Source organism: Micromesistius poutassou (genome assembly GCF_964030765.1).
Source record: "Micromesistius poutassou genome assembly, chromosome: 8".
Classification (NCBI taxonomy): Eukaryota; Metazoa; Chordata; class Actinopteri; order Gadiformes; family Gadidae; genus Micromesistius; species Micromesistius poutassou.
The window spans coordinates 8,700,250-8,713,710 of NC_140278.1; the positions used below are offsets into that span (position 1 = coordinate 8,700,250).

General features: G+C 48.5%; 1 protein-coding gene across 1 annotated transcript in view; it reads left to right on the forward strand.

Moving 5' to 3' along the window:
* lars2 (leucyl-tRNA synthetase 2, mitochondrial) overlaps positions 1-13,461 on the forward strand; it is a 38,878-nt gene that overhangs the window by 14,128 nt on the left and 11,289 nt on the right. The window contains 16 exon segments of the mRNA XM_084472298.1: positions 5,206-5,297; positions 5,478-5,538; positions 5,859-5,948; positions 6,203-6,346; positions 10,691-10,798; positions 12,010-12,066; positions 12,069-12,137; positions 12,139-12,172; positions 12,450-12,472; positions 12,474-12,555; positions 12,902-12,963; positions 12,966-13,019; positions 13,123-13,155; positions 13,157-13,310; positions 13,313-13,375; positions 13,378-13,405. Coding sequence (XP_084328424.1) covers positions 5,206-5,297; positions 5,478-5,538; positions 5,859-5,948; positions 6,203-6,346; positions 10,691-10,798; positions 12,010-12,066; positions 12,069-12,137; positions 12,139-12,172; positions 12,450-12,472; positions 12,474-12,555; positions 12,902-12,963; positions 12,966-13,019; positions 13,123-13,155; positions 13,157-13,310; positions 13,313-13,375; positions 13,378-13,405 — 1,154 coding nt within the window.

The following is a 13,461-nucleotide window of genomic DNA, read 5'->3' on the forward strand; positions in this document are numbered from 1 at the left end:
GTTTGGCGGCTTTGTGGTCAAATTTGATTGGCTGTTGCGGCCAAACGGTTTTGAATTTGAAGATTCTGTGTATAAGTTTTGTGAGGCATGGTCTGAGCAACATATGTGCCAAGTTTGGAGATGATTGGACAAAATGTGTGATGTGTGAAACATTTTGAAGGTTTTTGACATAAACCAAGATGGCGGACAATTTATCATGACGCAATATGACGTCATAGGGTGCGTTGAACTCGGCTTAGCCCAAGGATTCCAATGATGCCTTGTTTGTGAATATTGGTTGAATGTGTCAAAAGTTATAAACATGAATGCATGTCCAACTTTGACCTGTTGGTGGCGCTAGAGCTCATGGGCTAGCGACCTCAAATTTGCTGTGAGGGCTTATGGGACTGTCCTGAATCACTGTGCCAAATTTCACAACCTTTTGCCATTGGGTTCTATGGGCTGCCATAGACTCCCATTGAATGAAAATAATATTTGAACTGTTGGTGGCGCTAGAGCTCATGGGCTAGCAACCTCAAATTTGCTGTGAGGGCTTATGGGACTGTCCTGAATCAGTGTGCCAAATTTCACAACTTTTTACCATTTGGTTCTATGGGCTGCCATAGACTCCAATGGCAGGTAAATAATAATAATAATAATAATAATAATAATAATAATAATAGGAAAACGTAGAATAACAATGGTTGTCTCGCAGCTTCGCTGCTTGACTCCCAATTAATAACAAATAGTTGTGAGAGATCCTTAGGTAGACGTACTCCAAGGTAATTTATGTGAGTTGAATTCCAATTAAAATTATACCTTGTAATAAAGTCTTGCGTAGGAGTATAGTTAAATGTCAAGACCTGGGTTTTGTGTACATTAAGAACATAACCTGAATGTGTCCCATATGTTTCTAACATTTTCATTAGTACAGGTAAGCCAGAGTCCGGGTCCAGGATCGTGACTAATACGTCGTCTGCGTAAAGTCCTACTTTGTACTCCTCACCTTCCATGGATATGCCTTTCAGTCCGTCTTCCTGCCGAATTGCTTGAGCTAGAGGTTCAATAAACAAATTAAATAGACTAGGGCTGGATGGGCAGCCTTGCCTGCAGCCACGTTGCAAAGTTATAGAGTTGGAAAGACTCCCGTTGACTTTTACTCTTGCGGTAGGAGAAGAATAAAGAGCTTGAATACAGTGTATGAAATCTTTACTAAAGCCAAATCTGTTCATCACTAAATGGAGAAATTCCCACCCAACCGAATCGAAAGCTTTTTCAGCATCCAAACTGAGGATCATTGAGCTAATATTTTCCTCCCTAACCTGCTGAATAATATGCAAGGCTCTCCTTATATTATCCTGAGTTTGTCTATTTTTCATAAAACCTGTTTGGTCTTCATCTATTAATAGTGGCATTGCAGTTTCCATTCTTTTGGTTAGGATGGTTGAGTAAAGTTTATAATCCGTGTTTAAAACACTAATAGGTCTGAAACTACTACACTCCATCCTGTCCTTTCCATCCTTAGGGATGACTGATATAAAAGCCTCGTTCCAAGAAGGGGGAAGAGAGCCTTCTTTTAAAACATAATTAAAACAGGATACAAGTAAAGGGAGCAGATGTTCTTTCATGGATTTGTACCATTCTGGGTGGAAACCATCGGTACCGGGTGACTTGTCAGAATTAAGACTTGTAATAGCTTTTTCTATTTCTTCTACTGTTATTGGGGTACAGGAAGGTCTAGGGAGTTTAAAAATTCAAGTATAGTCGTTTCATTACTATGTTCTTTTTGAGAATATAAAGATGTATAATAATTTTCAAAAGCCGTTTGTATACCATCGATACTAGTAGTAATCTTTTTTGTAACAGGGTCTCTAATCTTGTGGATTGTATTTTCAGCTTGTTGTTTTCTGAGCCTCCAAGCTAACAGCTTTGTCGCTTTAGGGCCTGAATCGTAGTATCTTTGCTTCATAAATATAATATTTTTCTCAACTTCCTCGCTTAATATTTTATCTATTTCTTGCTTTAAATTTCTGATTTTATTTATGATACTGGACTCTTTATTGACAATTTGCGTTCGCTCTAAATCTATTAATTCTTCCTGCAGTTTTGATAATTTTGTTGCTTTTATCTTTTTCAACATTGATGTCCTGGCTATGATTTTGCCCCTGAGAACGGCTTTAGCTGCATCCCATAAAATACTAGGATTCACATCTCCGGTATCATTATCCTGTAAATATGAATCTAAATCAGACACTATTGAATTCCTAAATGCAGGATCGTTCAACATACCGGTGTTGAGTCTCCACAGTGTTTTGCGCTGTCTACTGTCTAAATGTAACGTCAGATAAATTCCAGAGTGGTCCGAGAGGTCTCTCGGGCCCATTCTACAATCCCTTACTCCATGTAAATCCCCACCATACATAAAGCAATAGTCGATTCTAGAGTGAACTGAGTGTCGCGCAGAATAAAAAGTGTAGCTTGGGACCGATCCATGCACAAACCGCCATACATCATTCAGTCCAAGGTCTTTTAGTACTTTATTTATATATTTCTCAGTAGTGTTACTTTTTCTCTTTCTATTTGTTGTATCTAGTAGGGGTTTAAATAGCATGTTAAAGTCTCCGGCACATATTAGAGTCCCATATGTTTCAGAGGCTATCAAATCAAACACCTTTCTGAAAAATGATTTATCACTCCCAGGGGGGGCATACACATTAAAGAGGGTAACTTCTTTTTGATCTATTTTTCCTTTAATGAGAATGAATCTACCATCTTTATCACTGATTTGGGATATAAATTTGAATCTGGTTGAATTTGAAATTAGTACAACAACTCCCCTCCGTTTTCCGTTTTTAAATGAAGAGTAAAAAGAGTTCCTAAAGCCCATTTTTTTTTAAGTTTTTCGTGTTCAGGACCAGAAAGGTGAGTTTCTTGCCAAAATGCAATGTTTACCTTCTCCTTTTTAAATTTAGTTATCATTTTACTTCTTTTGATCAGATTATTCAGCCCGTTTACATTCAATGACAGTATGTTATAGAGTTGGTATTGCATTATGTGTACTCACGGCACATTGCACTTGAAATATCCCAGACCTCAAAACACAGAAAATAAAGTAGAACAAGAAAACAAGAACTATAAAACAGAACATCAAACTGAGCTTCCAACAAGTAAGGTGACATGTCGCCTCGACAGTGAGGGGAGCAGGCCACAAAGTGGGGCCCCTCTGTAGCAAAAAGAGAGAAAAAAGAGAAGAAAGATAGTCTTGTGGCTCTCTGTCTGTGCGCACCGTAGGTATCAGCCTTATAGTACAGTGTATTTGTTAAGTCAAAAGAAAGTGCTGGACAGGGGTTTAAATGTTATTAATCCTTATAGAGGGTAGCCTTAATCCTCGGGTCCAGGTTCGGGTTTTTTTTTAAATAAAAATGGAGCAGACTATGCAAAAATAAAATAGAAATATGAGAGAGAGTGACTTATCTCACCGTCAGATCTGATAATGAAAAATTGACAGTTAAACCGTTCACCCGTCCTACTATGCTGCTCCCGACTCCGTCCGGTACTCCTTTAGTCCTTGTCTCTGCCGCGACGGGTCTCCGTTGTTTCCCAAGGGAGCAGCTGGGCCAGTGTTTCCTCCGTAACACCTGCACTCTTGGTCCCGCGAGTAACTTCACCCACGGTAAATCCCCGCTTGCGCAGATCCTCCGCAGCATGTGTCGCAGTGTTGTACATGACGGTGCCCGTTGCAAAGAAGACGCACATCCTGGTTAGTGGTGTCTGGAAGCGTATTCCCGTCTCCTTGAGTGCCTTCTTGACGTGTATATTCCTGCCGCTTGTTTTGCACATCCGTCGCATAATCATGGTCAAAAAATACTTGTTTGTTTTGGACACGCAGTTCCTTTTTCCAAGCTGTATGGAGAACCTTCTCCTTCACTGAAAACCGGAGGAACCGGACCACTATCGAGCGTGGAGGGGCACTTGCAGGCGGTTTTGGTGCCAGAGCGCGATGAGCGTGCTCTATACCCAGGTCACGGTCCCTATCTAAGGGCAGACTGTCGCCATATATCCTAACGTTGTTGCGCCTGGAGCGACCCTCAAGATCAGACAGACTTTATCAGACTTTATCCCGCAGAACTTGTTGGTCGCGAAGCAGTTGGTTGAGGGCGTCCTTCACTCCAATGTCCCATCTTTCCACATCGGCCATGTTTTCCTCCATCTCATCAATGCGTTTCTCTGCGCCCTCAATCTGGCCCGCCGTATCTTGCATTTTCCGATCTATTTCTGTGGAAAATTCCTCCATTTGTTTTTTAATGTCCTCCCGAAAACTGGCATGGAAGTCGGAGAGGTCTTTTTTCAATTCGGCTCGGAACGCTGCCATCCCCGCGGTCATGACGTCGCTCACGGCTACACAGATTAGGTCCAAAGTATCGCCTTCTCCGGGGCCGCCATCTTGACCTTCTAAAGTTTCGCTAGCCGTGACTTCTTTGCCAATTTGCCGATCTGCGTTGTTCCGTAACCCATATCCCATACCCGCATTTTTTATCCCCATCGATTCTTATTCAGTGTGTATAAATTTGAATGAGCAAAAACGCTTGAATTAGGGGTAATTTAAAGGCTGGTACCGGAGCTCTGTTTCTAAGCTGTCATGCTGTGTCGTGCGCCACCAGAAGTCCTGTTCTCAATGTTAGGAAAAAAACGAGTTGAATATCTATATCAGCATTCCGATAGTGTGAAATATAGTCCAGTGTCCAATATTTAGAAGGAGATTAATCAGAAAGAAGTCACATTTTTCAACTAGCTTTTGTTTCGCAAGCGAATATAGTGAAACTTCAATAACAGCGGTAAACCTTCATTCCCCTTTTTAATTAGGCCCCTATCATTATAGGAACACAAAGTACAAGTAACCCCACAAATGTTGATTAAAACACTGTCTCTGTTCTGGTGGGCGAGGCAAACAACTCACACAAGCGTTGTGTGAGTGTGTTGGTGTGTGTGTGTATGCCTGTGTCCTTGTGGCTAACTTACAGTGGGAGATCATCTGATTGAGATTATAAATAAACCGAGTTGCATTATCTTGGAGAACTGTAAACACGTTGACGGCAAACGTTTTCTTATACACAGACAAGCCTTATTTTCCATATCTTATGTATTGGGAATTGCCTTAACGGGGCGGACTGTGTTGATATGCTGTGGTGCAGATGGTACTGACTGAGATGGTGCCTCCCTCCACAGGTGTTGAACCCGATGGGCTGGGATGCCTTTGGACTTCCGGCAGAAAACGCTGCCATCGAGAGAGGCCTTGACCCAGAGGACTGGACTAAAAGGTACACAACACAAACCCTTTTACAGTCACACGGCTACAGCCAGTTGAGCGAGCGAGAGCATCGGTCTCCTTTGTCTCCCTCTCTAATTGCTTCACCTTTTCCAGCTACACAAGTTTTTGCCTCCTCTATCGCCCACTCACATCGGTCCTAATGGTGTCCCGTCTTGTCCCCTCTCCTCAGCAACATCCAGTCCATGCGAGAGCAGCTGGACAGCCTGGGTCTCTGTTTTAACTGGGACCGGGTGAGTCGGTGGAACACATCACACAGTCCCTTCAAAAGAGAGGCTTCCTGTGCACGTTCACCCCATGTATAATGTTAACCCCGGTCAGCTCCACCCAAGCCGAGCTACGCCCGTCTAGCCGTCCCCACTTTCACTTTCACAAATGAGGACATTATTCTTTGTACGTTGATGTCTTTTCAACGTACAAAAGAAAAGTGTTGTGACGCTCCCTGGGAAGCGCAGTGGGACCCGACCACGCCGTAGCATGTCCAGCGGGGGCCCCGGGGTGAGCTGGTCAGTGATGTTGTACCGCCGCGGTTCCTTCTGTTTGCTCTTGACAGGAAGTGACAACGTGCCTTCCAGATTACTACAGGTGGACCCAGTACTTGTTCGTCAAACTATTCCAAGCAGGACTGGCCTATCAGAAAGAGGTGGGTGAATTTGCCGAGATTCCATTCGCTGTCCTTTCTCCCAGGAGAATGGCCCCTTGTCTCCACTATGAGTAGCAGAAAGGACATTAAAATTATCAAACCTCGCTGGCAGCTTTTTGTGCAATTTAATTGAAGTCAAGCTTAGTTTGCAGGTTCTTATAATTAGTGTGTGTGTGTGTGTGTGTGTGCGTGTGCGTGCGTGGCTCTGTGTATGTGCCTGTGTGTGTTGATCCGCGTGTGTGTGTGTATTTCAGGCCCTGGTGAACTGGGACCCCGTGGACCACACGGTGCTGGCAGACGAGCAGGTGGATGAGCAGGGCCGGTCCTGGAGGTCTGGCGCCCTGGTGGAACAGAGGCTGCTCAAACAGTGGTTTATCAAGACCACCGACTATGCCAAGGTAACCGTCGGCTTTGGCTCTTTGGTCTTCAAACCCTGGCGTGGGTGGACTTTACCGAGTCCCTGCTAACGTGCACACACTTGTGCACCCTTCGCACCACTATGTCCTATGACATAGGGGTGCACAAGGGTGTGTGTGTGTGTCTAGGGGAAGGGGTTCGTTACATGTGTCTGTGGCCTGTTTATTAAAACGTGTCTGCTACTGTGCGTGTGTGTGTGTGTGTGTGTGTGTGTGTGTGTGTGTGTGTGTGTGTGTGTGTGTGTGTGTGTGTGTGTGTGTGTGTGTGTGTGTGTGTGTGTGTGTGTGTGTGTGTGTGCTCGCGCGCGCGTGTGTGTCTGAGCGTGGGCTGGAGACTGATTGACATGGACAGCAGTGTCTGGTGAGAGGGGCCGAGCAGCTGTAAATGTCAGGGATGGCAGACGCTGGGGGTGGTGGTGGGAGAGGTGGCTGTCTGGGTGTGGGTGGTGGTGGTGGTGGTGCTGCTGCTGCTGCCGGTGGAGGAGGAGGAGGTGGTGGTGGTGGCGGAGGTATTGGTTGTGGGGGGGGGGGTGGAGATTATGGTGTGATGATATTTGTGGTGGAGGTGGTGGGGGCAGCGGAGTTGGAGGTGTTGGTGTTGGAGGGGGGAGGTGATGATGGTGGGGGTAGCGGAGGTGGAGGTGTTGGTGGGTGAGGAGGTGGTGGTGGTGGGGTTAGTGGTCCCCTCAGTCTCTGCCTCTACCTCCACAATCAGACCCCCAGACGGAGGCTGTCATTTATAGTCCTGGCCTCCCCTGGCCAGGAGAGGCAGCCAGGGTTGTGGGTAATGTTCCCCTGGCTGCTGGCTGATGAGAAACCTCCACTCTGATTGCCCTGTGGCGTTAAGCCAGGCTGCTGGGTGAAATCATGCTTCCCCGGGCGCGGCGAGATTTATCACAGCCGTCCACTGATGGAGGTGCTGCATGCATTATACATGCAATGCATACACGTTTCCTGTCGGGCTAAACATCGCACACAACACACACACAACATACACACACGCGCGCACACACACACACACACGAAGAACGGGGCTCAGAGAAATCCAGGAGAGGCATCTTGTGAATCAGGATGATCGACTGGGGAACTAACGTCCGACTGCCATTTTGATATAATTAAAAAATGATTTATTAATGGGAACAGCAAATGAACAGCTAGATGTTTGAAAAGGCCATCCTGGCACGCGAGAGCTGTCCCTCTTGTCATCGGAGCGTTTCCCGTCCTGTGAAAACAAGCTGTGTTACAAAAGAAGAGGACGGATTTGCAGGATGAGCAATGGCTTCATGGAGCTTCCAGTTCTTTGCGCTCTTCTTTTTTTTTTTTTCCATTTGGACGCCAGTGTCGGGAGGCAGAGCTGGAACACGCCGCTCGTCCTCGTCCGAGGTGTGAGCAGAGGCGGAAGCGGCCCACTGTGACAATGTGTCGCCGCCACACCGCCTGTTCCCTCCCCCGGAACGTCGCCGCCGCCACCGCCACCGCCGCCGCACGGGGAGTGGGCGAGAGCGACGTATAAAGGAACGAAATGGAGAGGAAAAAATTGAAGGAATGAAAAAATTAAAAATAAATTGAGAGCAGGTCGTAACGCGACGTGTAAACAGGTTTGCTATTTGTCCGCTGTGCTGCTGCGCCGGCTGCGCCTCTTTTGTCAATACACGCAAATATTGGAAAAGCCATCATCTGTATTTAACCAGCTACACTCATTTTTCAATTTCATGCGTAATCACGCATGTTGCACACTGTAATCTACGATGCGGCCTGGCTGCTGCTACACTGCAGGGTCGTTGAGATGATGGATGGAGTCGGTGCACGCACTGTCGTTTCCCTTTAGTGGCCTCTTTTCATGTGTTAATTTATTTTATAGACATTACATTATTGACTTTCTTGTTTTTTTCAGTACATATTGTTTGTTTATACGGAATTCGGTTTTAGTCTTGAAAAGTGAGGGTTTATATTTAATACGTACCTTAATATAGCAATGGGTGTTTTTTATATTCTTGTGCGTATTTAAATAATTGTACATATTGGAATGTATAACACTATTTCAACACTTCTCATTCTCGGTGTGGCTGTCTCCGGACATGTTTGTCTGATAAAATGCTTTGTTGCCTCATTATCATTAAATAATGATGTCTTATAACACACATGCACGAATGCGCACACACGCACATAAATACACAGGAATGTACACAAACTTAAACCTTAAGTACTCTCACTTTATTGTCATATCATTTTTATAGCATTTCCTTGTTGCTATAGCAACTGCCGTCCTTGGTGGTACTAGTCTCTTTGTAGCTGGGTTCTCTGCCAAACTATTTCCTTTTTTTATTTTCAGAAACAAAGGAAAAATGGGCTCCTTCAACCCTCTTTTGTTCTCACTTCTATTATCCTGCCTCGTTGCCACTTTTTAACGTTGTCACTGTTTGGGTGGGACAGCTCAGTGGGTAGTAGTGATGGCTTGTTCGCGAACGAATCAGTTCGAACGAATGACTCTTTAACATGAACGAACCAACCTGATTCCCCGTTTCAGTTCGTATCGTTCGTTCTCCGAAACTCGACTCCCAGCTCCACCCACTAGTCGCTGAGTCGCGCTGACTCGCGAGTCGCCGTTCGTTCACTGACTGTGTTTAGCAGTGAAGACTCGAGGACTGAGAAGTCACGAGAGCCAGACGGGCAACAATATCCCGATTCCGAACATGAAGCGCTCCTCAGCTAAAAGGAACTTAGTTAATGTTGTGTTGATTGATGACCGTTTGCACCATTGCACGATCGTGATTTGTTTGAATGAGAACAAGGGAGGAGCCAAGTCTGACCGACTCAGCTGAGAACCGTGCATGCGTGATTCGTTTGAATGAGAACGAGGGAGGAGCCGAGTCTGACCGACTCAGTGACTGAGAACCATGATTCACCGCTACCGGAAACGCGACTGAACGAACGAACAAACGATTCGAACGACTCTTCTTGGCGAACTGACCGACGCAAACTGATTCAAACGAATCATGAAATCCACCACTAGTGGGTAGAGCATATTGTCTGACGATCCAGGAGTTGCTGGTTTGGCGTCTCCTGGCTCAAGTGTCGGCTTGAGCAAGACACCTGACCCCCTGACCTGACCCAACGGAGCCGATTGTCACCTCGACCGCCATTGGTGTGTGTGTGTGTGTGTGATGTGTGACATCAACTAGGTCTGCGCCTTTGAATGTAGCGGCGAGAAGAATTATCAACACAAACGTGGCCCCGTTTCGCAGTTCTTGTGCTTTTGTGGTTGTGTTCATATATCTGCTTTAGCTGGCTGCGACGTGTCGCCCACACATGCGAGGATCGGTGAGACTCTGGCCGGGGCCTGAAGCCTGCGGTGGAAGTCAGCTTAGCCGACGCCAGCAGGAGTCAATGCATGCGACGTGACCCAAATACACAGCCGAGACAAACGACACACACGACACACATGCCGCAGCACACGGGAGGCTTGCTGCTGCCCGCCGTCTTTCTTCCTGTTTATATTTGCATGGGTGGAAGGGGAGGGGCCTTGATGAGGTGAGGCCCGCTCGGAGCACACAGCGATGGGGGAGAGGGGTAATAAACGGTGACATATTGAGAGGGCGAGGGAGCCGGGGCGATACACATCGCCCGGCTCATGCCCAGCTGTGGCTTGTTGGCCTCAGCCTCGTTGATATGCATTGCTTCCTTTTAATCCTGAGACTAACTGTGTGTGTGTGTGTGTGTGTGTGTGTGTGTGTGTGTGTGTGTGTGTGTGAGCGAGAGCGTCATGATTAAATGCAGGACTGCATGGCGCTCCATCACCGCAAAGACCACAAAGAATGCATGTGTGTTCGTGCTCGTGCGTGTACATGTGTGTGGTGATATCCCGGAATGTAGGGCGAGTAGGATTTTCTCAAATCCCTCTTCCTCTGCATGTCGTGACCCGGGTCACATTGCTCTGCTTTGTTCCAATAAATTGGCCGGGCCGTCACACCGAGACCCCGCTCTTTGAGGTCTGTTGATGTGCCCCTCACATTATTTTTAGAAAGTAACACACTGGTTAATCCTTCTGCCATGCAATCACATCTCCTCCTCCGGCTGAAGTAAGGTTTCCCCAGCCCTTAGCCAACCAGAACGTCTCAAGGCTGAACTTCCTACAGCTGCGTTTAAAGATCTTTGGCTCGTGACTCGTGACGTGAATCTAAGCTACGAGAAGACAGGGACGGATACCGTCACACGGTATCTGTGTAGGGAGGGGTGGAACCGTACCCCTGGACCTATGAGGACGACGACAACGATGTGTGCGTTTGTAGGGCATGTTTCATTGTTCCTCGTTCCGTCTCCCTGCAGCCCCTGCTGGAGGCCTTGGCGGACCTGCCTGAGTGGTACGGGGTCAAAGCCATGCAGGCAAACTGGATTGGAGACTGCAGCGGTTGCTTCTTTGATTTCCACCTCAAGGTAAAACCCCCTCCCCTCCCGCCCCCCTCCCCTCGCCTTCCAATCCGTCCTCCAATCCGTTTCCTTCTCCTCGCGTTCTGCTTCCATTCCATCCGCCCTGCGCTCCTCCGCCATCTTAATCCTTTAACCTCCTTCCTCCCGCTCGCCCCTCATTTTCCCACTCACTTCCCCCCCCCCCTTTCTGATTGATTGCCCTTCTTCGTTTTCAATTTCTCTGTTCCTGTTATTTCTTTTTCTGCTTACCAACACTCTTCACCTTGCCTGAGCGCTTCCATTTCCACGCCACAGCCATCTGCGGAGCGGCAATTTACCCAAACAAACGCAGGCACACATTGGTTTCTAATTGACTGTGTTCTCCGGCCTGTTTGGAGATATTGACACTTGCACCGTTTAAAATCCGGCTTCCTAGAAGCCCACGCCGAGATGATTATCCTTATTATGCAGCGGCCCTCGAAAGACAAGAGGGACTTTGATTTACTCCCTGAGAGAGAGAGAGAGAGAGAGAGAGAGAGAGAGAGAGAGAGAGAGAGAGAGAGAGAGAGAGAGAGAGAGAGAGAGAGAGAGAGAGAGAGAGAGAGAGAGAGAGAGAGAGAGAGAGAGAGAGAGAGAGACTTAAGGTCTATATGTGCATGTGGCGTCTCATCCATCAGGAAGGTAATTAAAGCGCAGGCCATTGTGGAGACCAGCGGGGGGAGGGCTGGCAACTGTGATATTACATTACATATTAGAAGAGGTCCCCGTCACTGGAGGGTGGTGTTATCACATGACCTCTGCTCCGGCACTCTTTATTATATTAACCCTTTCCCGCTAACCTGTCCCCATTTAAATAAACATTCATTACGTCAGCCAGAACCATTAAAACTCTCCCCGTCGTGTACTGAACGGCCCCCTGCTTGTGGATGAAGCTTCGCCTCTCTCTCTCTCTCTCTCTCTCGCTCTCTCTCTCTCTCTCTCTCTCTCTCTCTCTCTCTCTCTCTCTCTCTCTCTCTCCCCCCCCCACCCCCCCCTCAATAACAATCTCTGGTGTTGTCCCCTATCATGGGCCATACCTGACAGACAAACTGCTCCGCTCTCCTGTGAGCTGTGTCTCGATTCAGATAGTTTCATCACACGCCTGACCTGCTCCCCGCCCTGCCCCCGCCCCCTTTGCCCAAGCGTTGCAAACAGTCCCCTGACGGCCCTTCCCCTCTCTGCTCTCTCTCTCCCCCCAGGTGAGGGGTGAGGAGACGGGGGAGACGCTGGCTGCCTACACGGCCTCCCCGGAGGCCCTGTAACGGAAGCCGCCTACCTGGCCATCCTGCCCTCCCACCGGCTGCTCCATGGCAGCAGCCCCGCCCGCGTCGGCCCTGGAGGACGCCCTCCGGCCCGGCTTGGGTGAGCTGATGATTATGATGATGCTCTCTTGCTCCTCCTGCTATCTCCTACTCCTCTCTCTTCCTTTCTCCTCCTGCTCTCTCCACCTCCTGTTCTCCTCCCCCTCTCTCCTCCTGCTCCTCCTCTCCCCTCCTGCTCTTTCCACCTTCTGTTCTCCTCTCTCCCCTGCACCTCCTCTCTCCTCCTGCCTTTATCACCCTCCTGTTCTCCTCCTCTCTCTCCTCCTGCTCCTCCTCTCTCCTCCTGCTCCTCTTCACCTCCCGTTCTCCTCCTCCAGACTCGCTGACGGAGGTGACCGCTTCGCAGCCCGCTCACTGGACAGGAGGTGCCTCTGGTCATCTCCAGCAAGCAGGCGTTTGACGGCCATCTGGATACCGTGATTGGTAAATGACAGGCACATTTCTCCCAAAGCTGTCTCTCTATCTCGCTACAGCGTGTGTGTGTGTGTGTGTGTGTGTGAGTGTGTGTGTGTGTCAGATAGTGTGTAGGTGGCAGCTATGCAGGCTGTCAACAGTTTCTCACACAGCATCACACACAGCATGTTCACCAGGGAGAGATTTCAGAGCACAATCAGTAGATCTTTCATCCTCATCTCGTGTGTGTGTCTGTGTGTGTGTGGGGGGGTCTGTCTCTTATGTGTATTTGTTTGGGTGTGTGTGTGTGTCTGATATATGCATTTGTGTGTGTTTTTCTTATTTGTGTGTATGTGTGGGTATCCTTTGTAAACAGGTATCCCAGACAGTAGTGAAGAGGACCTGTCCGTGGCCACCGCTCTGGGCGTGACGTGGGACCCCCGTTCTGCCAGAGTCTCTCAGACGGCACTCAGACCCTGGTGAACTCCGCCGAGGTACGTCGCTTCCACACGCCTCACTCTCATCAGAGCGCGCCCCCCGCCGCCGATAAGAGTGTCACGACCGCCCCCCCCCTGACGTGCGCTCCTCTCGGCGCAGTTCACAGGCCTCACCAGAGAGCAGGCGTTCGACTTCCGTCACCCAGAAGGCCAGGGACGGCAAAGTAGGCGTGCACCTCACCAGCGCCAAGCTCAGGGATTGGCTGATATCGAGGCAGCGGTACTGGGGCACGCCCATCCCCGTGGTGCACTGCGCCGCCTGCGGCCCGGTGGCCGTGCCCGAGGAGGAGCTCCGGTGGTCCTCCCCAAGCTGCCCTCTCTGACGGGACGGGGGGGCTCTGCTCTGGAGTCGGCCCGGACTGGCTGCACTGCACCTGCCCCAGGTGAGGCTGGCACCTGTGATTCACCTAATTAAGGATGATGAACTGATCTTCTTCCG